This window comes from Sciurus carolinensis, chromosome 4 (assembly GCF_902686445.1).
Source record: "Sciurus carolinensis chromosome 4, mSciCar1.2, whole genome shotgun sequence".
Lineage (NCBI taxonomy): Eukaryota > Metazoa > Chordata > Mammalia > Rodentia > Sciuridae > Sciurus > Sciurus carolinensis.
The window spans coordinates 75,222,006-75,249,092 of NC_062216.1; the positions used below are offsets into that span (position 1 = coordinate 75,222,006).

The following is a 27,087-nucleotide window of genomic DNA, read 5'->3' on the forward strand; positions in this document are numbered from 1 at the left end:
GCGATTTAGCAAAATAAAATTTAAAAATCTCAAAATAAAAAGTACTGGGGATGTAGTTCAGAGATAGAGTGCATGCCTAGCATGCCTGAGGCCCTGCGTTCAATTCCCAACAATACGAAATAAACTAATAAATAAATAAACAACCAGGAGTGGTGGCACATACACAGGTAACTCGGGATGATTTAGGAGGCTGAGGCTGAGGCAGGAGGATCGCTAGTTTGAGGCCAGCCCCAACAACTTAGTGAGGTCCTAAGCAACTTAGCAAGAACCTATCTCAAAATAAAAAATAAAAAGTTATAGGGATGTAGTCAGTGGTAGAGCACCCCTGGGTTTAATAAAGAAAAAATACAAGAATGTCAAAAATAACCATTTCTTGACATTGCTGTTTCACCAATTTGTGAATCACATGATGATCAAAAACTTGCTCAGCTGTGGAAAAAAAGGAAACATGTGGAAGAAAAAAATTGAAAGAAAGAAGTAACTAGATTCTTAGAAATTGGATTCTGGATATACTTTGGAGATATAGCCAACAAAGATGGTGATGAGATTTTGGCACAAACAACTGAAAAGATGGAATTGTTACCTGCTGACATGGAAAATACGACAAGAGGAGGCTGTCCAGTAAGGAATTTAAGGAATTTGGTGTTGGAGATATTAATTTTGTGATGAGATCCAACTGGAGATGTTAAGTAGGCAGTGGATACATGAGATTTGATTTGGGGAATAGGCCTGGAATGAAGATACACATTAGAGTCAAAAGCATTTATTAAAATCACAAAACAAAACTGTGAGCCAGTGGTACATGACTCTAATCCCAGAGACTCACTCTGGAGGCTGAGCGCAGCCTCAACAATTTAATGAGGACTTAAGCAATTTAGCAAGATCCTGCCCCAAAACAAAAAAGAAAAAAGGCTGGGGATGTGGCTAAGTGGTAAAGCATCCCTGGGTCCAATTCCCAGTACCAAAAAAGACAAGACAGAATAAGATCAGAAGTGTGAACAGAAGGAGTCTGAAGATCAGTCAAAGAAGGGGACCAAGGGCAAGGAGGGAGGTGGGAAAAGGAGGTACCAGGGAATGAAATTGACCAAAGTATACTGTGTTCATGTATAAATATATAGCAACAAATCCTACAACTATGTATGAGCATTATGCACTAATAATAATAATAATAATAATAATAATTTTTAGAAAAGGTTTGAGAACTAAACTTTGGTACAATCTAGCTTTTATTTTTATTAATTAATTAATTAATTTTATTTTGTGTGTGTGTGGTACTGGGGATTGAACCCAGGGGTGCTTAACCACTATATCACATCCCCAGCCCTTTTTATTTTTGACTTTGAGATAGGGTCTTGCTAAATTGCTTAGGGCCTCACTAAATTGCTGAGGCTGACTTTGAACTTGGAATCCTTCTACCTAGTTTCCCAAGTCGCTGGGATTGTAGGTATGTGCTACTGCACCTGGCTCACTCTTAACTTTTAGATTATACAGGGGTCAAGGGAGAACCAGAAAGGAGGAGACTGAGAGAGAAGCAGGATAACAGACAGAATACCAGGAAAGAATAAATAAAAGATTTAATTCAAAGCACACTGTCTTTTTACTACCTGTGGTCACTTCTTCCACCTCAGGTTTCTCGTCCCTAATTTCCAATGACTTATTTGACATCTCCATCTGTACTGATTTATTAAAATCATAATTATCAAACATGCATGTACATGTATCAGGCACTGGGCTAGATGCTAATAGAGTTCACCATATCTTACCATAGCAAGAGTGTACCGTATTACCCTATTACCTCCTGTGCCTCCCTCCTATTCCATCCCTACCTTGGAGCTTTTTTTAAACATCAGTATTGGAACCCATATTTTCTCTCATTTGTTAACTTTCTGGAATCCCCTTCCCTGTTCTTTCCTTATTTTTCCTTTTCAGCTCATCTGAAGTCCTTTACAGTCTTCTGATTCCCCCCGTCCCGCTGCCTCCCCTTGTGTGTACTTAGCATGCAGTGCATACCTCATCCTTGCTCAGTACTTATCACATACTTTGCAATGGTCTTTTTGGTCTATTTTGATCTGCTCTACCAATTGTTAGTTCATTTTAACATACCCTTCCTCCACCCACACAGCTCACTCCAACAAAGTCTCCAACAGCTTCTGAAACTTTCTCAACCTTATTCAAATTGCTTTCCTCAGCAAAGAATGTAACAAGCCTGCCTTCCAGCTATCAGCCCCCTACTCTTTGGTCTTTCACCCCAGAGACTCACCCTAGACACAAAGAGACCCGGATGGGGGCAGGGGAATTCATCCAGGATCTTATGCAAAGATCCTTCAGCAAAGAACAAAACTTCTCCTACCAGTCTTTCAGAGAGCTGCGGATAAACTCAGATATTTGGTGGCCTTGACAGCGCCCATTTACCAAACTGTGCTGATTGAGAACCAGAAGTCAAGTTTTTCTCTTTTCAAAGAAATCTTTTTTTTTTTTTCCATGCTGGAGATTGAACCCAGAGTTTTGCACATGCTATCATATTCTATTTCTAATGAGACAGTGACTATCTGCTCAAAGCACAAATCATCCAGTTCCACTTACCTTCTCCCAGAGGCCTCTATTCTTACTTTTTCCCTCAAGATGATGGTCTGAGAAGACAAAGAAAAGACCACACAGAATTATACCTCCTTGGTTTGATCCCAGCCACAAACCTACTCTCACAAAAAGGCATCATCGTTTGCATTGTAAATGAAAATCAGCTTGTGTGGCAGCAAAGCCAGCAACTCTGGGTGGTGACCCAAGTAGCACAGCTGCAGGGGAGGATTAGAATCATGTCTCAGAAAAATATATACTTGGGTTTTGCTAAGGGTATACTTTGAGAAGTGGAAGATTGGAAAAGAGGAGGAAATCTTAACGTTTCTTGAATACTGGATTCAGAAATGGTGAGAAAAATGGAAAGCTATGGGTTGTTACACTTGTCCTTGAGTATGTTATTGCTGGAACTTAATTCTGAAATTTGTGTTTCTTTGATAAATATACTCCTCATCCCTAAAAATTGGTGGAGTAGGGATGGGGGTGGTGTTAAAGGACATGACAATATGCCAGGCCTGAGGAAAAAAAGCTAAAAAGCTAAAGAAGAAGAAGTCTACAAGATGTTTCTCTTTATACCCTCCTCCTTCCAGTTGGACTGGCTTAGAGTTCAATAAATCTCATTTTATATCTAGAAATATCCCAGATTAAGTAAGATTATGCAGTTTATGTCTAGAAATATCTTGAAAAGTCCTGAATTAAGTAAAACGCCACTGCTTTTACTCTATCATGTTTACTGGATTAAAATGATAATCACAAAAAAGACCATTTCAAACTTGGTGGTTTGGAGCACAGGCTCCTGATCAAGCACAAGATCTATTAACAGTCACCATATGTAGATCGCTGACAGAACAAATATAAATCATTAGCATGTCTTCTTTAATTCCTACAACACAAAAAAGGGGTTTTACTCTTATTTACAAATGAAAAAACTGAGACATAAAAGTAACTGAACCAGGATTCTATCCAGTAACATGTATATAAAAACTAATTGAAAATCTTCCCATAAAGGTAGATGCATATTTAATAGGGTTCTAAAGTGTCTTGTGAGTAGGTCACATGTCCTTTCCTCTGGTTTTTGTTAAAAATCAACAGTCCTGGTGGAAAAACTCTCCAGTCTTTCTAAAAGCTAAACAAAACAAGGAACTAAGGTGGGTGTTGAAAACAAGTACCATGTTTAACATCACCTGATCCCTTAGGCAACATCTTTTAATAGAATGAAGATGGGTTGAAATTTCTAGAACTTGGAGGTACATCCTTGATTTAAAGGTGGAAAACATAGTGAACCTAAAAGTATTTAATCGCTGAATTTATTTCGTTTCCAGATTTTGTGGCCCCAGTTTTCTGGTTCTCCACCCAGTCTGGGCTACTCCACAGCCACTTCTGCATTACAATGGCCTTGGTGAGACTGGCAGACGGAATTAACTGGGAATTCACAAGGGTGTGGGGAGGCGTGGGGCTGCTGGGAGGGGCGGGGCTGTTGGGAGGGGCGTGTCTAAAGGTGATAGAGTCTATATTACAAGTCCAGAAACTAAAGTTTTAACCTTTTACTGGATTGGGCTGCCTGTTAAGGTAGAGACTGGCTTCATCCGGGCTTCTTGATATTTTTGTATCAGGTCTTCATTTTTTCTAAGGTCTTCCACCTAGACACTTAAGTCTTAAAGTCTTATTCTCTTTATAGTTTATTTTTTTCCTTCTGAGGAACATGAGTGCGGATCCGGCTTGTCCCCAAAGTTTGCCTTGCTTGGAAGCATCTGATTCTAGGGGCTCTTCACCAATACCTGTGATTAATGGTCCTGAAGAAAATTATCCATCTGCTCAAATGTCATCTGCCGAGATGCACCTCACAGAGAGTGGTAAGGAAATATTTAATCCTTCAATAGCCAAGTTCCTTAGGAGAGAGAAAAGAAAAGGGGTTAAGAGTCCATTGCCCTATTGAGGAATTACAGCCCATTAATATAAACAGGTGTCTTTATTAATCCTTTGAATACCGTCTTTGAATTGTAATTTGGAGATGCTTTCAATTATGCTGCAGGTCTCAGGAATTATGGACTAAGACGAGGGACACAGAATTGAGCAGTTTGTGTGTTTTTTTTGAGAACCTATATGCTTTTAGGCATTGTGGAAAAAATAATGAAGAGATGTACAAATTAAATGAAGAGATGTACAAATCTTAACAGTGCTGGGCACCCGGTTACAGTAAATATTATTGTTCATTTGCCAGAGGAACTAACATCCCAACTTGGGGGTGAGCATCACATTTTTGGTTAGCCAAAAATGGCAAGTCAAGTCAAGGTGAGATTATAATTAGTATATGATTTATATAGATGCATTTTTTTTTTTTTTCTACCACAGTAGTGGTTGGTTCTTCTCACAACCTTTGGATGTGTGGATGTTAATGAGCAGTTCTGAGTTTGGGAGCATCTGCTGTGTTCACCTGTCCTAAATTCCAAACAAATGTTGACCTAATTTTATGGTAAAAATTTAAATTTGTTCACGGTCAAACAGAATGAGGCTAGAACTCAGATTTGAAATCCATTTGGGCTTTAAAACATATGCCTAGGCCAGGTAGGGTGGTGCATGCCTATAAATCCCAACTACTTGAAAGGTAGAGGCAGGGGCAGAAGTATCACAAATTCTAGTAAGCGCATTATCTCAAAATAAAATAAAAAGGGCTCGGGATGTAGCTCAGTGGTGGTGTATTTATCTAGGCTAGGCTCTGGGTTCCATCCACAACACCTCAAAACAAAAAACACCTGTTCCTAGCTCTCCTGCTTATAAGGGGTACCAACATTTACAGTATTAAGTAGATTAAAAACTATTTACATTGTGACTATAACTGTAAAAAACAGTTGTGGAGCCAGAATGATGGCATACCCCTGTAATCCCAGTTATTCAGGAGGCTAAGAATCGCAAGTTCAAGGCCAGCATGGGCAATTTAGTGAGGCCCTATCTCAAAGTAAAAAAAATAAAAAGGTCTGGGTATGTAGCTCAGTGTGGTTGAGCGTCCCTGGGCTCAGTACCCATTATCACAGGGCGGGGGTGGGGGGTGAAAAAAAGAAAAGTAAATAAAATGACCACTATATATTACATGTATTTTTCTTTTGGGGGTTCTAGGGATGGAACCCAGGCTCTGGAACACGCTAGGCAAATAATCATTCTACAGTGGGGTACAACCCTAGTGTGACGACTGCGTATTTGAGCATTGTTCATGCACAAATGTGTGTGGATGGGTTAAATTTTAGGACATGACCTATTTCTTGTGCTTGGTTGAAGATTTTAAAATTACATGTAAGAAGGAGAAGAGTATGCATTTCTGCAAGACCAGGGGTACTATTGGTGTTGAACCACTGAGAACACTTCAATGCAAATAAATAATCAGGTGCCTCTGAGTCTAGATAATGGCTAGAGTGTAGCTCAGTAGTGCCCTTACCTAGTGTGTGCAAGGCTCTGGGTTCCATCCTCAGCACCCAGCAACATAAATAAATATATAAAATACAGATGCTTATAAATTTTGTCTCTGTGGGGGTACGGGGAATTGAGCTCAGGGCCTCATGCATGCTAGGCAAGCACTCTGCTACTGAAATGTTTCCGCAGTCACTTGCAACACTTTTTGCATTGTTGTTCACAGGTTGGTAAAGTGTTAAGGGTTGGATAAGAAAAAAAAGAAAGAATTAATTGTTCCTTATCTAAGGTTGTGATGATTTATAAAAGTGCTTTTTTTTGGGGGGGGGGGGTGCTGGGGATCGAACCCAGGGCCTTGTGCTTACACTACCGACTCAGCTATCTCCCTAGCCCCTATAAAAGTACTTTGAAAAGAATAAATTTAAGATTTAAGTGTTTGAAAAAGAGATATAGAGAAAAGTGTCAAATTTCTTTTGTTCCCAGTAGTCTCTCCTCCTCCGTCCTCCTTGGACCTGCTTATTCAGGATAGCCCTGATTCTTCTACCAGTCCCAAAGTAAAACCATCCACTTCTGAAGAGGAAAGCACTGTAAAGAAGGAAGACAGTAAGATCCAGGTCAAGAAACAGAAGATTCGAACAGTGTTTTCTCAAACCCAGCTGTGTGTACTCAATGACAGGTTTCAGAGACAAAAATACCTCAGCTTCCAGCAGATGCAAGAACTTTCTAGCATTCTGAACCTTAGCTACAAACAGGTAGGGTTGTTTTGTTATTGCAATAACATAAACAAAATGAAGTCAGTTTGCAGATAACTGTGGCTAACATCTCTTTGGATGTACCTCTGTGTGTACTCCCCACCCCAGACCTATTTATTTATTTATTTATTTATTTATTTATTTATTTATATTTATATGTTTATTTATTTGGTAGAGGAGATTCAACCCAGGAGTGCTTAACCACTGAACCACATCCTGGACCCTTTTCCTTTTTTATTTTGAGACAGTCTCGTCAAGTTGTTTAGAGCCTTGCCAAGGTGCTAAGGCCAGCCTTGAACTTTCAATCCTGCTGCCTTGGTGCCTGAGTTGCTGGATTTTAGGCAGGTTACCTCTATGTATACTATGTAAAAGCGCCCCTCTACAAATAATTTAATTCTAACATGAAAATGGAATCTTTTTTGTTTTCATTATATTAAAATGTAAGCATTTGCTTACTAACAAGATCAGTCACTTTTCATACATTTGATGTCCATTTTCTTTCTCCAGTTGTTCTAACCTCTTCTACCCTTTATTTTCAGTCCAAGTGTTCACTTATATTGAGAACAAATTTGTAGCCAAGTGCAGTGGCACTGGACTGTGTTCCCAGCTATTCAGGAGGCTGAGGCAGGAGAATGGCAAGTTCAAGGCCAGTCTGGGCAACTAAGCAAGACCTTGTCTCAGAAAGATTTGCATATTTAGCTTAGTGGCAGAGCACTTGCCAACCATGTGAGAGGCAATGGTTTCAATCCCCAATACTGCCCAAAAAAGAATAAAGAATTTTTATAAAGTTTTTCATCCTACTTAATAGTGTACAACTTTTTTTTTTTTTTTTTGTGGTGCATCATTGAAGTACAGGCAATGTTTACTTACTCATCAAATGTTTTCTGGTTTTCCATTTCTAGTGCCAGATAGAATTGTGCTCATAAAGTGGTAAGGTATTCCAAAAGGTTACCTTTAACGAATAATAGCATTGGCAAAACCTATGAGCAGGGAGTTCAGTAGACTTTTAAATACATCAGGCCTTATGTAACTAGCTAGATTAAACAAAACCAGCCAATTGATTTGAAAGGCTTAGAAATTCATTCATAAAACATTGGTTCAAGATTTAAGAAAGGGCCAAGCGTAGTAGCCCAGGCCGGTAATTCCAGCAATTTGGGAGGCTGAAGCAGGACGATCACAAACTCAAAGCTAGCTTCAGCTACTTAGTGAATTTCTAAGCAACTCAGTGAGATTCTGTCTCAATAAAAAATAAAAAGGGCCGGGGCTTGGGCTAAGTGATTAAGCACCCCTGAACTTAATCCCCAGTACCAATAAATAAACATTTAAGAATTTTAAAAATTCAAATTCTGTTCCTGAGCTTTAGATACTTATAACTGTCGGGAGGAAAAGTTAACTATATTCTTTGATCCAAAGTACATCTGCATTGATTGTATTTTGAAATTTCTTTTTCTTTTTTCTGAAGGTTAAGACCTGGTTCCAAAACCAAAGAATGAAATGTAAGAGGTGGCAGAAAAACAACTGGCCAAAGAATGGCAATAGTGTGACTCAGGTAACAGGATATTTTATCTGGTCTTTCCTTTTTTTTTTTCCCCCACTTTGGAGATTGAACCCAGGGGCTCTTCACCACTGAACCACATTCCAAACCCTTTTTTGTATTTTATTTTGAGACAGGGTCTGAGTTGCTTAGGGCCTTGCTAAGTTGCTGATGCTGGCTTTGAACTCAAGATCCTCTTGCCTCAGCCTCTACTGAGCCTCTGGAACTGGGATCACAGGTGTGCTGCACCACACCAGGCTGGTCTTTCCTTTTGATGATCTTTTAGTTTTATCCATTTCTGAATCATACAACTCCAGTTGTAGTTATTTTCCTTATACCTTTCGAGTTGACCCACTATTTTTTTTTCCATATCTTTTGGTGCATTACCCTAATACTTGATGGTGGGATTTGTTGCTACATATTCATACATGCACACAATATAATTTTAGCCAATATTATTTCCTAGTATTTTCCCTTTCTCCCCTTCTCCCTCCCCCTGGTCCTTTTGCTCTACTGTACTGATCTCCCTTCGATTTTCATGAGATTAAATCCACCATTTTCTTTTCAAAGGGCTCAGTACCCATTGAATATCCAGGCCTCTACTCTAATTATAACCAGGGGTTCCAGGCTACCTCATCTGGAAACCTCCCTCCATGGAGCAATCAGACCTGGAATAACTCAACTTGGAGCAACCAGACCTGGAACAGCCAGTCTTGGAGCAGCCAGTCTTGGAATAGCCAGTCTTGGAGCAACCACTCCTGGAACACTCAGACCTGGTACACCCAATCCTGGAACAATCAGGCCTGGAACAATTCATTCTATAACTATGGAGAGGAATCTCTGCAGCCCTATATGCAATTCCAACAAAATTTTCCTGCCAGTGATTTAGAAGCCACCTTGGCAGTCACTGGTGAAAGCCATATGTATTTTAGTGCTCCACAAACCATGGACTTATTCCTAAATTATTCTCTTAATAGGCAGTCTGAAGATGTGTGAGGATGGACATATTATTCATTTTCAGTCTGGGCAGAAACTCAATTCCTTTCATATAGGATTTTTTTTTAACTTTGGAGCTGTGTACTTTTCTGCTTGATATCCTGGTTCTCATTGAGACCTCGGTGTCAATTTGAGGATTTGGAGTATGATTAGAAACTTATCAAAGATGTGTTTTTGTGTGTATGTGGTGCTGGGGATCAAACACTCCACCACTGAGCCACATCCCCAGCCCTCAATGTTTTAAGAGCCTTGCTTGCTACAGACAAGATGTCTCTAGCTATAGATAAGAAGAACTATTATAGTTTAGATATCTATAGGATATAGAATCTTCACCGTAAGAATAGGAAGTAAAAAGTACAAAGAAATATATGAAGAATTAGTTTCATTTTCCACAATTGGGAGGTCTTACTTATTAAAATGTCAGTTGCTTCTGGGTGTGGTACTGCATGCCTATAATCCTAGCAGCTCAGGAAGCTGAAGCAGAAAGATGGAGAGTTCAAAACCAGCCTCAGCAACTTATCAAGTCCCTAAGAAACTCGGTGAGACCTTGTCTCTAAATAAAATACATATAAAGAGGGGATGTGGCTCAGTGTTTGAGTGCTTCTGGGTTCATTACCCCTGCTTTTCCCACCAAAAAAGTCAGTTGTTGAGGTAAAGGGTGAAGGGTTAAGCTACATAATGTGCTTCATTGATTTCCTCCACCTGTTTGGACTTTGATTTTACTATATCACCTAATTTGCTCATTAATATTTGTAGAAAAAAGTAGAGTGCTTGCCTTATAAGCACAAAGCCCTGGGTTCGATCCCCAGCACCCAAAAAAAAAAAAATATATTTGTAGAAAAATATTTAAGATATGTTATACTTGGTTGCATTCTGATCAATCAGTACCAGTTTAGTTAATTTAAGTACAAATTAATAAAAGATCTACTTTACCTTTAGCTGTCTCTGCTTTGATTTCACTTTGTGGTTCCACTAGTAAGCATTTGGTTCAAATGGGGGGGGGTATTACTTTTTTTTTTTTTTGAGGTGGGCCTCACTATGTTGCCTGGGCCAGTCTTAAACCATCTTTTACCACTGCACTGAGCTACATTCCCAGTTTTTTATTTTTAATTAAAAAAAAATTTTTTGTAGTTGTAGATGGACAGCATGCCTTTATTTTATTTGCTTATTTTTGTACGTGGTGCTAAAGATTGAACCCAGTGCCTCACACGTGCTAGGCAAGCACTCTGCCACTAAGCCAGAGCCCCAGACCTATTTTTAAATTTTGAGATGATTTCACTAAGTTTCTGAGGCTGGTCTCAAACTTGTGTTCCTCCTGCCTCTGCCTCCCCAGTTACTGGGATGACAGGTGTGCGCCACCACTCTTGGCTCTTTATCACAATTTGCATGTGCTCTACACTAAACTGTACCCCAGCCCGTTCATTACATTTTTTGATTATGGGTTGAAAAACTGGGTAATCTTATAAATAAGGAAAGGAAAGGTAACCAAATATACAGTGCTAAGTGACAAGCAAACTTGTTTCCTTCCTTTATGTGTAATTGTATTGAAAATTGTTAAATTTTTGGTTATTTGCAGTTATGAAGAGTGCCATGTCTGGAGAGCAGCCTGGGCAATTTAGCTAAGGCCCATGTCAAAATAAAAAAAAGACCTAGGGTTATTATCGGTTCAGTGATAGAGCACCCCTAGATTCAATCCCCAGGACCTAAAAAAAAGAGAGAAAAGGAAAAAAAAAAAAAACCTCATCTAGTAACAGTTAAAACAAGGACTTCCCAATATCCACAACACTGCACGCACAAAAAAACAAATAACCCAGCAACCAAAAAGAACAAGCACTTTCCTAGCACATGTAAAAGATAGGTGTGAGTAAATAAAAGGAACACACTGGCAGGGGGTTGCAGTTCTGTGGGCAGCACAAAGGAATCTAGGAGTCTCACCACTTGGGAGATGTTAAGAATGGATGTTAAGGATTAATGAAGGGGCTGGGGAGGATATAAGATTTAGGGGGTTGGGGTCAGAGCTTAGAGGTAGAGCGCCTAGTCTGCTTGAGGCCTCGGGTTTAATCCCCAGTATTGGGTGGAAGGTGAAGGGAAATGTTGCAGGAAAGAGAAAAGATAAAATAATCTGTGTCTCACATTGCTTTACAATGTTCTCTGGCTGTGGAAGATAGATAAGTTAGTAACTGATGAGACTTAGCAATTTATATATGCAGAGCATAACAACACAAAAAGGAATCAAGAAGCACATAATATTCTTATCAGTCTATACCATATATACATACTTAGAGGCACACAACATCCATAAATCCATAAATCTTAAATTGGCCACTGATTGACGATGCCCAATCCAGTCCTGCAGTCCTGCACTCTCAGGATGTTCGTGAGTAAATTCCACAGCTGCTCATCAAGCTAAGGAGAGCCACTTTTGTGGCCAGAAGTATTACCTACCATCCTTCAGTGACAACATATTCTTATGATGGTTCAGGCATGTTTCTTCTGCAGAGTCATGGTTAATTTAAGCTCAAATTCTCATTCTAGGTCCTATTCATTTCCTTCATTCCACACCACCACTCTGATGGCTGCTGTGTAGGAGAAGCAGGTAGGCAGGTCATATAAACATTGTTACCCTTCCACCCCACATGGCACCATCCTAAGTGTATTAAGGTAAACCACCATACTTTGTGCCTTGTCTTTATAATTGATTTAAAGTGATTTCTATTTTCCCTGTGCTGTGATTAAACCAGCAGGCAAGTGTTCATTGAGCTATGTCCTCTCCCCTGAGTTTATCTAGATTTGTGTCTTGATAACTACATTTGGAGCTGGTGATACCATTACATAGAACTAATTTTGTAGACTCCTAACCCTTCAAAAAAATTTTTTTTAAATACTTTTTTAGTTGTAGATAGACACAACACTTCTATTTATTATTTTTTTTTTTTTGTAGTGCTGAGAATCTAAACTAGTGCCTCACACGTGCTAGGCAAGTGCTCTACCACTGAGCCACAACCCCAGCCCCTCAAAATTCTTAAAGACAACTTTTTCTAAGATCATAGAATTTATATCAACCACCCCAGGGACCAGGAATAATTTTGAGGCTCCACCAGCTGTTATTTTTACATCAGGCTTCACTACAACCTCACACCAAGAAACCTATGCAAATGCCTACATTTTGGTATCCTTAGTGGAGCTAACTTCCTGTGCCAGAAGCTTTTGTCTGTCCCAGTTGAATTTTGGGGGGAAGTGGGGCGTCCTGGGGATTGAACTCAGGGGCACTCAACCACTGAGCCACATCCCCAGCCCTCTTTTGTATTTTATTTAGAGACAGAGTCTCATTGAGTTGCTTAGCGCCTCACTTTTGCTGAAGCTGGTTTTGAACTTGCAATCTTCCTGTCTCAGCCTCCCCAGCCGCTGGGATTACAGGTGGGTGCCACTGCACCAGTTCCCAGTTGACTTCTTTATGTAACAAATCTCTTGATTGATGCAAAGCCCACTTAGCCTCAGAAGACAAGCAATGTAACAACAACCCTCCCCCATTTTCCTGCACCTATCTGCCACTATCTGTTTGAATTTCAGGTTTTCAGCTGTAGACACCAGGTCTTATGATCAGTGGGCTTATTCAAAACAGAATCCAACATGGTCTTTTTTTTCCATTAGGTTCAAAATGAAGTAGAAATGCAAGCTGAAGGATCAAAACATTAAATTTTTAAATTTTTTTTTCTTTTTCTTTTTTTTTTTGCATTCACTAAATGTTTTTTGCTTCTTTAATTTGTTCTTTTTAGGTATACATGACAGTATATTTGACATATTTTACATACATGGAGTATATCTTATTCTAATTAGGATCATATTCTTGTGGTCGGAATTTTTTTAGTTTTTAAAATTTAATAAAGTAATTAAACTATATAATTGGAAGTAATATCCACCTCCTTGTGGAAGAAAAAAAGGGAAAGTAAATTTTAAAAAAAAATTTTTACTTTTATTTTTGGGGTATCAGAAATTGAACCCAGAGGTGCTTTAATCAATGAGCCACATTCCCAGCCCTTTTTATTATTATTATTATTTTTTTTAATTTTTAGACAGGTTCTCGCTAAATTGCTGAGCTAGGCTTTGAACTTGTGATCCTCCTACCTCAGCATCCTGATCCACTGGGATTACAGGAGTGTTCTACCACGCCTGGCCAATTTCTTTCTTTCTTTTTTTTTTTTTTTTTTTAATGGTTCTGGGAATTTGGGAATTGAACCCAGGGTCTTTACTTATGCCAGGCAAGCACCCTACCATTGCGCTACATTCCCAGCCCCCAGGGAATGAAATTTTCTAAGAGAAGAAAAGGGATGCAAAAAGACAAACTGGCTGGGTGCTATGGCACACTGCTATAATCCCAGTAGTTCTGGAGGCTGAAGGCAGGAGGATTGCAAGTTCAAAGTCAACCTCAGTAATTTAGCGAGACCCTAAGTAATTTAGCAAGATCCTGTCTCAAAAAAAAAAAAAAAAAAAAAAGATTGGGTATGTGGCTACCATGGTTAAGCACCCATTCCATTTGTAATGTACAAAGATGCTCTCTCTGCCCTTTCTGGTGCAGCCATTTTCCCCGCCTCCCAACTGCTTGTCAGTCTGTGAACATCCTGGCTAGCTATTGGTTCATCAGTCAGCTTGCAAGTATCCTTCTCCGTTTTTGGTCCCCTGTTAGACTGGTGGAATTCAACTGCTTCACGGTAGCTACCCCGCCATCTTTTCTCTTGCTTTTCTCTCCTACACACTTGCTTAGTTTCTCCTCCTCGCTTTTCACACTCTTCTTGCGCGTGCCCTTTCTCTTTCCCTTTCTTTTCCTCTCATTTTCTTTCTTACCCTGTAGGAAGACACTCTGTTTGCTTAATAAACTCCCTTATGTGATTTCCTGTGTCCGGCATGGTTTCCGTGGGATTCCTTACACAATTCCCAGTACCAAAAAAAAAGACTGAGGCTGGCAAGTGAATTTGTAATTAATTTTCTTTTCACCTTCCAGTCTGTCATATTAGTTTATAAATTTTGGTGATCCTGTGGCCAAGAAAAGGGATACGATAAAAAGTCTTAAATTAAGTTTGCACCTCTCCTGTTTTGTTTTTTTGGTTTTTTTGTACCCAGGCTTGAACTCAGGGGCACTTGACCACTGAGCCACATCCCCAGCCCTCTTTTGTAATCTACTTATGGACAGGATTTCACTGATTTGCTTAGCACCTCACTTTTGCTGAGGCCGCCTTCGAACTCTCCATCCTCCTGACTCATCCTCCCAAGGGGCTGGGATCACAGGCATGTGCCACTGCGCCTGGCCTGTCCTAATTTTTATAACATTTTCAGGTTTTTTATGGTGACTTGCTTACACAGAGAATGAATTTTGTTTTAATGTTCGTTTACTTTATTCTTAGTGGATCTTTTTTTTAAAATTTTTTTTAGATATTGATAGACCTTTATTTTATTCATCTATTTTTATGTGGTGCTGAGAGTCGAACCCAATGCCTCACACATGCTAGGCAAGCACTCTACCACTAAGCCACAACTCCAGCCCCTTACTTAGTGGATCTTTTACTGCTTCAAAAAAAAAAAAAAAAAAAAAAATATATATATATATATATATATATATATATATATATATTTAAAGCAGTATATATATATATATATATATATATATTTTTTTTTTTTTTTTTTTTTTTTTTTTTTTTTTTTGTGGTGCTGGGAATTGAACCCAGGGCCTTGTGCTTGCAAGGCAAGCATTCTACCGACTGAGCTATCGCCCCAGCCCCTACTGCTTTAAATATTAAGTGCAAAGTTTTTGTAACATAAAATAGTAGATTATATGCATATAATTATTTTTTTTTTTTTTTTGGTGCCAGAGAGTGAAGCCAGTTCATTTAACCACTGAGCTACATCCCTGGTCCTTTTTATTTTTATTTTTAGACAGGGCCTCACTAAGTTACAAAATAATAAATCAGGCAGGAGATGGTGAAGCAAACTGTAATCACAGAGACTTGGGGGACTGAGGCAGGAAGACCATAAGTTTGAGGCCAGCCTCAGCAATTTAGTGAGACCCTGTCTTAAAATTTAAAAAATTAAAAAAGAGTTGGGGATGTAACCCAGTGGTATAGTGTCCCTGGGTTCAATTCCCTTCATCAAAAATAAAAAAGACTGGGGATTTAACCCCTGTGTTAAATACTTAGAAAGAGAAGAAGAAAAAAAAGACAAAGAAAAAGAAAAAAGAAAAAAAAAAAGATATGGAGCTAATTAATAATTTGTAGGGAAAATTCGGAATGATGGGGGACTTTTAAAACATTTGTGCTGGGGTTGTACTTCAGTTGTAGAGTGCTTGCTTAGCATGCTTGAGGCTCTGGATTCAGACCCCAGTACTGAAAAAAAAAAAAAGAAAGAAAGAAAGCACTACACAAACAATAAGCCCCATAATTTGAATGCCAAACTGATACTAATTTACCAATATATTTCCCCAGGAGAACATCAAGAAAATTAACTTGTGACTTCATCTTTTAGCAATACCCTTTTTTCTCCATATGAACATTTTCTGCCTATCCTCCTGAATCTGTTCACATGCTACTTCCTGTAGTCTTTCCCCAAGTTCCCCAGGCAAAACTCTCCCAAAAGCACCTAGATGACAGTGCTCGGAACCAACCATCACACTGCATTACAATTCCACAAGCTGAATCTCCACCAGTGCGTATCTAGTGCCTAGCATAGTCCATGACATTGAAAGTACACAAGAAGTTTGATTAATTAAATTGGAGTCTAGATTTTTAGACTGGGAAGGATCAAAGAAATCAACATTAGTTTTGAGATGCAAAAGTAAGATTGAGTACTTGCCCAAATAACAGACAGAGGCTATGACAAGACTGACACCTCAGTTTCTTTCCCCAATTAAATTTATGTTAAATGAAGAAATAAATAAATGGTAAGGAAAAAAATTTTAAGGACTGAATTGTGTTCGCTACTCCAATCTGGTTCCTCCAGCACAGAAATGGAGTGTATGGTAGATCCTCAATTAAGTGCTTTCTATTACAAAAAGTGAACTTAATGGGCTGGGGAGATAGCTCACTTGGTACAGTGCTTGCCTCAGAAGCACAAGGCCCCGAGTTCGATCCCCAGTACCGCAAAAAAAAAAAAAAAAAAAAGTGAACTTATTAACCTATGCTGGGTATGTACACAACCTGTAATCCCAGCGATTCAGGAAGCAGCAGGATTGAAGTTCAAGGCCAGCCTCATCAACTTTGTGAGACTGTCTCAAAATAAAAATTAAGAAGAACAGGGGATGTAAATCAATGGTAAAACGCCCCTGGGTACACTTCCTAGTACAAATTTAAAAGAAATTACCTGTAAGCATTGAGAAAGAGATAATTTTTTGCATTCTATCAGATCATAATGGAATGAAATTAGAAATCAACAATAAAACAAAAAAGTTTCTCTAACACCTGGAGACTAAATAATACACTATTGAATGACCAATGGATAATAGAAGAAATCAGGGATGAAATAAAAATATACTTAGAGGTAAAGGAGAATGGCAACACAACTTATCAAAATCTCTGGGACACTAAGAAGGCAGTTCTAAGAGGAAAGTTCATTGTATTGTACCCGAGTGCATTCTTTAAAAGAATAGAAAGTCACCAAATAAAAAAACCTAACATTATATCTCAAAGCCTATTTTAGTCAGCTTTTTCACTGCTGTGACTAAAAGGATCTGACTAGCGCAATTATAAAGAGGAAAGGTTTATTTGAGGGCTCACGATTTCAGAGGTCTTAGTCCATAGGAGGCCAGCTCTATTCCTTGGGGCTCCAGGTGAGTCAGAACATCACGGCAGAAGAGCATGGCAGAGGGAAGCAGTTCACATCATGAGAAAGCAGAGAGAAAGTCTCTACTCCCCAGATACAAAATATACACCCCAAAGCCATGCCCCAATTCCAATATCCTCCAGTCACAACTTCCACTTCAATTAATCCCATCAGGGATTAATTCACTGATTGGGTTAAGACTCTTACGACCCAATCATTTCTTCTCTGAATCTTCCTGCATTGTCTTACATGTGAGCTTTTGGGGGACACCTCACATCCAAACCCTAACAAAGCCCTAGAAAAAGAAGAACAAATCAACACTAAAAGCCGTAGAATACAGTACATACATAATCAAAATGAGAGCTGAAATTAATAAAATTGAAACAAAACAAAACAACAACATAAAAAAATTCAAAAAATGGACAAAAAAAAATTGGTTCTTTGAAAAAGTAAATAAAATCAATAAATCCTTATCCAAACTAACCAAGAAAAAGAGAAAACTCAAATGACTAATATTTGTGAGGAAAAGGAAATACCACCACTAACACTATTGAAATACAGATGATAATCAGAAACTACTTTGTAAATCTATGCTGCAATAAAATAAAGAATCATGATGACAGTGACAAATTTCTAGAGACATACGGGCTACCCAAATTGAACCAGGAAGACATGGAAAATTTAAGCAGATCAATTTCAAGCAGTGAAATAGAAGAAACCATCAAAACCTGCCAACAAAAAAAAGCCCAGGACCAGACGAATTCTCAACCAAGTTCTACAAAACTCTTCAAAGAAGAACTTACACCAATACTCCTCAAATTATTCCATGAAATAGTAAAGAAGAGAACCCTTCCTAACTCATTCTATGAAGCTGGTATCGCCCTGATACCAAAACCAGACAAAGACATATGGAGGAATGAAAACTTCAGACTAATATCCCACATGAACATAGATGCAAGAAAACTTAATAAAATCCTGGCAAATTGCATACTAAAACATATTTAAAAGATGCTGCACCATGATCAAGTAGGGTTCATCCCAGGGATGCAAGTTTGGTTCAACATATGGAAATCAATAAATGTAATTCACCATATCAACAGACTTCTAGACAAGAACCACGTGATTATCTCAATAGAAGCAGAAAAAGCATTTGACAAAATTCAGCATTCATTCATACTCAAAATGCAAGAAAAACTAGGGATAGTAAGAATATACCTCAACATTGTAAAAGCTATATATGCTAACCCAAGGCCAGCATTGTTCTAAATGGGAAAAAATTGGAAGCATTCCCTCTAAAAACTGGAACAAACAATATAGGAATGCCCTCTTTCACCACTTCTATTCAACAAGTCCTTGAAGACCTAACCAGAGCAAAGGAAAGAAATTAAAGAGATCGGAATAGGAAAAGAAGAGTTTGAACTATCCTTATTTACCGAGGACATGATTCTGTGTTTAGAAGACCCAAAAAACTCCACCATAAAGCTCCTTGAACTCATAAACGAATTCAGCAAAGTAGCAGGATATAAAATTAACACCCATAAATCAACATCCTATACACCAATGACAAATCATCTGAACGAGAAATCAGGAAAAATATTCCACAAGGGTGGTGGGGGAGGAGAGAAGAATGAAGGAATTTTGAATGGTGTCGAGGAAAATGGGGTGGGAGGGGGTGGAAAGATAGTAGAATGAAACAGACAGTATTACCCTATGTATATGTACATGTATGATTACATGAATGGTGTGAATCTACATTATGTACAACCATACAAATGAAAAGTTGTACCCCATTTGTGCACAATGAATCAAAATGCAATCTGCAAAAATAAAAAATTAATAAAAAAAATTACATTCAAAAAATAAAAAAATAGGGCTGGAGATATAGCTCAGTTGGTAGAGTGCTTGCCTTCCAAGCACAAGACCCTGGGTTCAATCCCCAGCACCGCAAAAAAATAAAAAATAAAATAAATAAATAAATAAAATAAAATAAAAAATAAAATACTTGGGAATCAATCTAACAAAAGAGGTGAAAGACCTCTACATTGAAAACTACAGAACACTAAAGAAAGAAATTAAAGAAAACCTTAGAAAATGGAAAGATCTCCTATGTTCTTGAATAGGCAGAATTAATATTGTCAAAATGGCCAGACTACTAAAAGTGCTATACAGATTTAATGCAATTCCCAATAAAATTCCAATGATATTCTTCACAGAAATAGAAAAGACTGACATGAAATTCATTTTGAAAAATAAGAGGCCCAGAATAGCCAAAGTTATCCTCAGTAAGAAAAGTGAAGCAAGAGGCATCACAATATCAGACCTTAAATTATACTGCAGAGCTACATAACAAAAAAGGCCTGGTATTGGTACCAAAATAAACAGGTAGACCAATGGTAGAAGGCACAGAGACAAACCCACATAAATACAATTATCTCAGACAAGGGCACCATAAACATACATTAGAGAAAAGATAGCCTATTCAACAAATGGTGCTGGGAAAACTGGAAATCCATATGTAGTAGATTGAAATTGAACCCCTATATCTCACTCTGCACAAAACTCAAAGTGGATCAAGGGCCTTGGCATTAGACAGGAGACCCTGTGCATACTAGAAGAAAAAGTAGGTCCAACTCTCCATCATATTGGCTCAAGATCTGACTTCTTCAATAAGACTCCTAAAGTGCAAGAAGTAAAATCAAGAATCAACAAATAGGGGCTGGGGTTGTGGCTCAGTGGTAGCATGCACCCCTAGCATGTGTGAGGCCCTGGATTTGATTCTCAGCACCACATAAAAATGAAGGTATTGTGTCCACCTACAACTAAAAAATATATAACAAGGAGGGGGCCCGGGGGCTTGGGTGGAAGAGAAGAATGATGGAACTTTGGATGGTGTAGAGGAAAATGGGGTGGGAAGGGGTGGGAGACAGAAGGTAGTAGAATGAAACAGACAGTATTACCCTGTGTATATGTATGATTACATGAATGGTGTGAATCTATATTATATACAACCATAGAAATGAAAAGTCGTACCCCATTTGTGTACAATGAATCAAAATGCAGTCTGTAAAAATAAAAAAGATTTTAATAAAAAAAATTTTTTTAATTAAAAAAAGAAACAAAGGGCTAGGGGTATAGTTTGGTGGTAGAGCACTCCTGAGTTTGATCCCAGGACAGCAAAATAAATAAATAAATAAATAAATAAATACAATGGCAAATCTTTGTCTTTATCTTACTTGACTGTAAGAAGAAAATCAACCTTTGTATTATAAGAATAACTCCAAGTCACGTATTAAGATACAAATTCAACTAGCAGAAAAGATGCTTAATGTTTAACTCCCTTGGACAAACATCATAATACCTTTATAGATATCAATGTTATACTCTTCTTTGTTCTTCTAAACATTGTTATTCCTTTTGTTTTCAAATGTACATTTGGCCTTTTTTCTAGTTTATGTTATCAGTACACTTTTCATATGTATATTAGGTATACTTTTCCAATAACCTTTTTGGTATTTGTTAACTTACGATAAGGTCCACCTTTCCCTTACCTGTTAAGTACTAAATGACTAATCTCCCATAAGGAATGTCATGAAACCCTTCTTTCTCTACTCACCATGTGGCAAATATTAGAGTGGGTCTTTGTATGTTCACATGTGTAATGAAAAACTTATAATTTGTGTGTACGTGTGATACTGAGAATTGGAACTCAGGGTTGGTGCATGCTAGACATGCTCTATCACTGAGCTACATCTCCAGCTGAGAATCTTGTTTAATTGCTGGCCCTGGTCTTGAAAATGAGATCCTCCTGCTTCAGCCACCTGAGTTTCTGGGATTACAGGTATGGCCATACCTCAAATGATCTGGTAGCTTTTTTTTTTTGCGGTACTGGGGATCGAACTCAGGTCCTTAAGCTTGTAAGGCAAGCACTCTACCAGCTGAGCTGTCTCCCCAGCCTCTAGTAGTTTTTAAAAGTAGCATGGATGTGCTTGATTTGTTCTGTAGACCCTGTCATAAAAGATCTTATCTATGCTTGGCACAGTGGTGCACACCTGTAATTCCAATGACTCAGGAGGCCGAAGCAGGAAGATCAAGAGTTCAAAGCCAGTTTTAATGACTTAGCAAGGTCCTAAGCAACTTAGTGAGACCTTGTCTCTCTCTCCAAATGAAAAATAGAAAAGACTGGAGATGTGGCTCAGTGGTTAAGCACCCCTTGGTTCAATCCCTGCTACCAAAAATAAATAAATAAATACAGCTGGGGATGTGGCTCAGTGGTAGAGTACCTCTGATTTCAATCCCTAATAATACCTCCCTGCCAACACACAGAGTTTTAACATTTTCTAGCTTCTGCCCTACAAATTTTTCTTTGATTTCATACAATCTTTGATGCACTTATAGGCTTCTTTTGTGAAGCTGGTTTCTTGCAAGTGATAGCTCAGGACAATATCAACACCCATGATCACTGTTCTTTTAGTCCCTTAGCCCTTGGGGCCTGCCAATGAGCATCAGTGTTACCCTCTGTCCTACTGACTATCTCCACCAGGCACAGCCATCTGTGATCTTCCAGATTATGTAAAATGTCAGAGAACAGCTCATTAAGTCGTGGGAGATAATCTTGATGGCAGCTGGAGGGAGACGCATTGGCGCTGGCTTACCAGATGCTCCCAGAGGGTGCAGTTTAGCAGTGCTGGCAGTGGGGCTGAAGGGGTAGAAAAGCCTAAACTTCTTAGAAAGCACACAGGTTGCCAAAACAACTCTCGATGTAAGTTTTACCTTGGGCATTTGTTCTATTTAAAGGTATGCTGGAGAAAGACTGCCTTTTGTGAAATGGACTGAGCTCTGCAACATGCTCTTCAGCCCCACGTCTGTGCAGCCCACCTTTATGGATACAAGTTTTTCATTGCAAGCCCGATCCATACTACAAACCAAAAGCTGAAGAACGACACACAGTTTATACAGCAAAATGCATCCCCCCACATGAAATGAGTCTGACTCTTCTGCAAATTAGACACCACTTAAGGTGGCGAAAGTTTAAAAGAGACCTTTAGGTTTTTGCCACCCTACAAACACTTTGTCCTAAAAGGGAAAGGGAGGTCATCTTGTGTGTGCACAGCAGACTGAACAAACATAAAACAAAACCTCCATGCACTATACAGGGAATCAGAGCAAGAAACCTCAGGACTGTTGGCATGCCATGGGAACTATAGGGCTAACAGTGACTCTAGGATTTGTAGAAATGTTGACCTTGTTTAAATTCATGGTTTTCTCCTCCTCCCAGAAAGGTTCTCATCTGTCCCTGCTTTTTTCCACATCTCTATCTTTCAGCAATAAAAGACAATCATAATATTTGGAAAGGCAGATTTATAGCTAAATACATAGATATAAATGGCTTAGTATAAAGTGTGGATTTCTATGTACACACTTAGAGAATGTGAGAAGGAAATCAGATTCTCCATAATCAGAAAAACTCTGACCTGATTTCAGCTTAAAAACTTAATTAAAGAAAAAAAAAACCTAATTTGTTGTTGTTATCGCTTTTGTTTTGTGGTTGTGGGAATCACACTGAGGGCTTCTTGCAAGCAGGGCAAGTGCTCTACCACTGGGCTATGCCCCCAACCCCCAAACAGCCCCGAATTCTCAACTAGGAATGAGAACCTTCATATCTTTTTTTTTTTTTTGGGTGCTGGGGAATCGAACCCAGGGCCTTGTGCTTACAAGGCAAGCACTCTACCGACTGAGCTATCTCCCCAGCCCTGAGAGCTTTCATATCTTAACATTGTGACCTCTTTTTTTTTTTTTTTCCCCTTAGGTGCTGGGGATTGAACCCAGGGCCTTGTGCTTGCGAGGCAGGCACTCTACCAACTGAGCTATCTCCCCAGCCCATCTTTTTTTGTATTGGGAATTGAGCCTGGTGTGTTTAACCACTGAGCCACATCCTGAGCCCTTTTTACTTTTTGAGACAGTCTCGCTGAGTTGCTTAGGGCCTCACTAAGTTGCTGAGGCTGGTTTGAACTCGAAATCCTCCTGCCTCAGCCTCCTGAACTTCTGGGATTGTAGGCATGTGTCCTACTTTATTTTTAGTATCCAGAATGTGTGTGCGTGTGTGTGTGTGTGTGTGTGTGTGTGTGTGTGTGTGTGTGATACTGGGGATTGAACCCAGGGTGTTTTACCAGTACACTACATCCCCACTCTTTTTTATTTTTTGAGATAAAATCTCACTCAGTTGCTTAGAGCCTAAATTGCTAAAGCAAACCTAGAACTTGGCAATTCTCCTGCCTCAACCTTCAGAGTTGCTTGGATTATAGGCATGTGCCACTGTACCCGGTACCGCCTTCTTATCTAATATGTATTTACATTTTATTTTGTCTTTATTTTAAAATTTATTTTGGTAATTGGGATTGAACTCAGTGGAGGTCTCCCACTGAACCACATGCCCAGCCCTTTTTATTTTTTATTTTGAGATAGGGCCTTTATAAATTGCAGAGGCTGGCCTCAAACTTGTGACACTCCTCTAGCCTCCCAGGTTGCTAGGATTATAGGCAAGAGTCACCTCACCTGGCTATTTTTTGTCTGTTGATGAATAATTATGTTGATTTCATTTCTTGTCTATTGTAAATAATGCTGCAACAAACATGGAAGTGCAGATCTCCTGGACACTCTGACTTAACTTCCTTTGGATTTATATTCAGCAGTAAGAGTGCTAGGTCATATGGTAATTCTACTTTTAATTTTTGTGGAACCTCCATCCTTTTTCCATAATGCTAATTTACATTCCTACCAACTATGGGTAGGGTTCCCTTTTCTCCACATCCTGGTCTGCTCAAGTTATCTTTTGTCTTTTTGGTCATAGTTGTTCTAATTGGAGTGAGGGGAGCTCATTGTTTTGATTTATATTTTCATGATTAGTGAAGTTCAGACCTTTTATATATACCTGTTGGCCATTTGTATGTCTTCTTTTGAGAAATGTCTGTTCAGGTATTTGTTCCTTTTCCCCCCTCTGTATGTATGATACTGGGGATTGAATCTAGGAGTGCTTTATCACTGAACTACTTTCCCAGACCTTTTTATTTTATATTTTGTAGCAGGGAGGGTCTCGCTAAATTGCTGAGGCTGGCTTTGAACTGGTAATCCTCTTGCCTTGGCCTCCTGAGCAGCTGGGATTACAGGTGTGAGTCACCATGCCTGGTTGTAAAGGACTTCAAGTGAAAAAAATCAAAGTTCTCAACCTAAGGGAAAAAACAGTTATATTTTGAAGCTTCTAAGATACACAGTTATTGTGATTTTTGCTGTGTCTGATTCAAAAATTAAACTTTTGTCTCAATTTTTTGACTGATACATAAAAATATAAAAATCGTACTGTTTTTGTGGTGCTGGGGATTGAATGCAGAGCCTGGTCATTCTAGGGAAATGCTCTACCACTGGGGTACATTCCAAGCTCCCAAATTGTATATTCATGGGATAATATGATGCTTCAATGCAGGATATATGTATAGAAAAAAATCATACTATAGTCATTCTCAGTATCTGGGGGGAATAGGTTCTAGTGTAATGGGTTGACAGATCTGACTCCATGAGAATGCTATAGGTCAGACTCTAAGGGAAATGACTAAACAGACTCCATTTTGCCCTGAGACTCCATGTTATGTAGGAAATAAGTTTCTCCCATGGGAATACCCCATCTCTGTCCTCATCATCAGTTACTTAGCGTGACATGTTTAGTAATACAAAATGACAATTCTTATGTAATGAAACATTGCTCTCTTTTGATCCCTATTGCTCCTAACCAATGTACCAAGTAAACGGTAATTGTGTGGTTGTTAGTAACCATTTAGTTTGTACCTAGGTAAGGGTCATTTTGATCCACGTCCCCCTCTGTCGATGATCTCATGATGTTAATGTGTAATTTCGAATCATAGCAACACTTATGATTAATGTGATTTTTGGTATAAGAACCCCTACAACCCTGTGGTCAGGGCTGTTCTCCCAATAGCCATTTTTTTGGGGCATTGTGTGAGACAGTCAGCCGGCGGCTTAATAAAGACTCTCAAGTTTGGACTTCCCAATGGTGATCAGTCTGTTCTTAAGTTGTGCTCCATAACACTAGGACCCCCATGGATACTGAAATCTAGATGTTCAATTCCCTTACATAGTGGCATAACATTTATGTATAATCCATATACTTTAAATCATCTCTAGATTACGGTTTGGTATCATCTGTGATTTCAGAAAGCCACTGGGAATCTTGAAAAGTATCCTCAGAAGTGGGGACTACTGTCCTAGAAAGTGCATTTTGAGTGCATTAGTTCAGCCTAAGTAAATTTAAATTTAAATGTTTAGCTCTAATTTATTGAAGTGATTGATGGATCTTAAATAGGATAGTGACTCACGGATCAACATGAAGTATGGGATGAATTTTGAGTGCAAAGACTGGAGTAAGTATAAGCATGAGAGAAAAGCAGAATCCAACAGATTATTCTCACTATAGAAAGAAAGCAACTTAATTTATTAGGTATAAGAAGTAATGCAGGAAGGCTTTTTAAATTTAATCCACATAATAAACAAGTATGAATATTTTCATATATGATACTCCAAGAGACTAGCTCAATGTCACAACAGGTAGCAAGTAGGCAAAGCCAGGATTTAAAGCTGATTTTAATATTACAAATAGAAAGACAAAGAAAATGAGCCTGTGATATCATATGTACATTCAGAATTTTTATTTCAAAACAAAGAACCACAATAACATTAATAGAAAATCCATATGGAAATATTCACAACCTGGTCACTGAAAAGTGGGAAAAGTTCTACCCTGCATAACTGCCAACTCACAGAGGAGCCAGAAGAAGTCTGAGAAGTCCCCTTTTCCAACAAAGGGCTACTCCATAGTTATGAGAGTTTGCATCCAAAGGTTCAATGACCAGAGGGACTGATGAGAACTGGGGAATAAAATACTGTTATATGCAAGGGTTTGGCTAAAGGATCTGACGTGTAAGCACCAACGTGGGACAAGGGGTGGGGGATCAGGCAACGTATGAAAAAGGGAAGAGAGGGTGTATCCTCAGGGTCAATCTCCACTTAGAAATGCACTGGGGAATTAGATGGTTGTGGAGGTGTCCAGGACCTGTATGGGGCAGCAGTAAATCTCACCATGTATAACCCTCTGAAACACTCCAGTTAGAATCAAGACCTCCTTTGTTTCTCTTAAAACAATGCCTCCTTCTCCCCATATCCAATGTCCCCAAGAGTCAAATGCCCTGATCTTACACTCTTTCCTATTTCCATTGTCCCTCCCATGTGTAGTGAGGCTGAGCCCTACATCCTCAGTCTCAAGATGTAGAAGTTCTCCCCAACTCCAATAGGGAAAGGTAGCCAGATGAACCTGAATCTAAAGTTCCACCCAGCTGAGGCAGTGTTACCTATGTACATAGGGATGAGTTTTAATACAATGTATTCGAAGAAGGCTATAGGAACAAACAATAAACTACTTTCAACCAGAGCAAAGTGACAGTGCACATACATTCATATTCTCAAGTGTGGGCTACACTGTACATTTACTCGTACTATTTCAAATGTGTCTATCAGAAAGATTCAAGTCCCCTAAGGGTACCTGATATAGTAGTATCAGGGTAACATGGTAATAAGGGTAATTTGACATGTAACAGACACAGACAGGCATGCCATGACCTTAGAGCAACAACATACTGAAACCAGATAATAATCGTTAAAAAAAAAAAAAAAAAACACCTTTCCCAGACCTGAGGTTACAAATTCCAAGTTAGCTATAAACATTTTCCTTTGAATCCCTTTAAAAAAAAGTTAAAACATATAAAATCTTAACAAAATGGAGAAATACTGAACATCTAGCAGGAACCAATTTTTTTAGGTTTTTCATTTGGAAGGCTCTGCCACCAGATAGGTAATGCAGTTACTTAAAACATGAGTCCACTATCAGGAGAAGGAGTTGTTTGGATTAAGGAAGTGGTTGGGAAGGGAAGAAAGCTTTCTGCAAATACCCTTCCCTTCTCT

The 27,087-nt window shown here is 38.8% G+C and overlaps 1 protein-coding gene across 2 annotated transcripts; it reads left to right on the forward strand.

Annotated features, from left to right (window-relative positions):
- The first annotated feature begins 4,276 nt into the window (after nt 1-4,276).
- Nucleotides 4,277-9,258, forward strand: Nanog (Nanog homeobox). Of its 2 annotated transcripts, none has more exons than XM_047551594.1 (4): nt 4,277-4,427; nt 6,463-6,728; nt 8,191-8,277; nt 8,833-9,258. In XM_047551594.1, the coding sequence occupies exons 1-4, from the start codon at nt 4,277-4,279 to the stop codon at nt 9,256-9,258; spliced, it is 930 nt and encodes a 309-aa protein (XP_047407550.1). The 2 variants fall into 2 exon arrangements, with proteins under 2 accessions (XP_047407550.1, XP_047407552.1); XM_047551596.1 differs by having other exon boundaries at nt 8,881-9,258.
- Nucleotides 9,259-27,087: the final 17,829 nt, after the last annotated feature.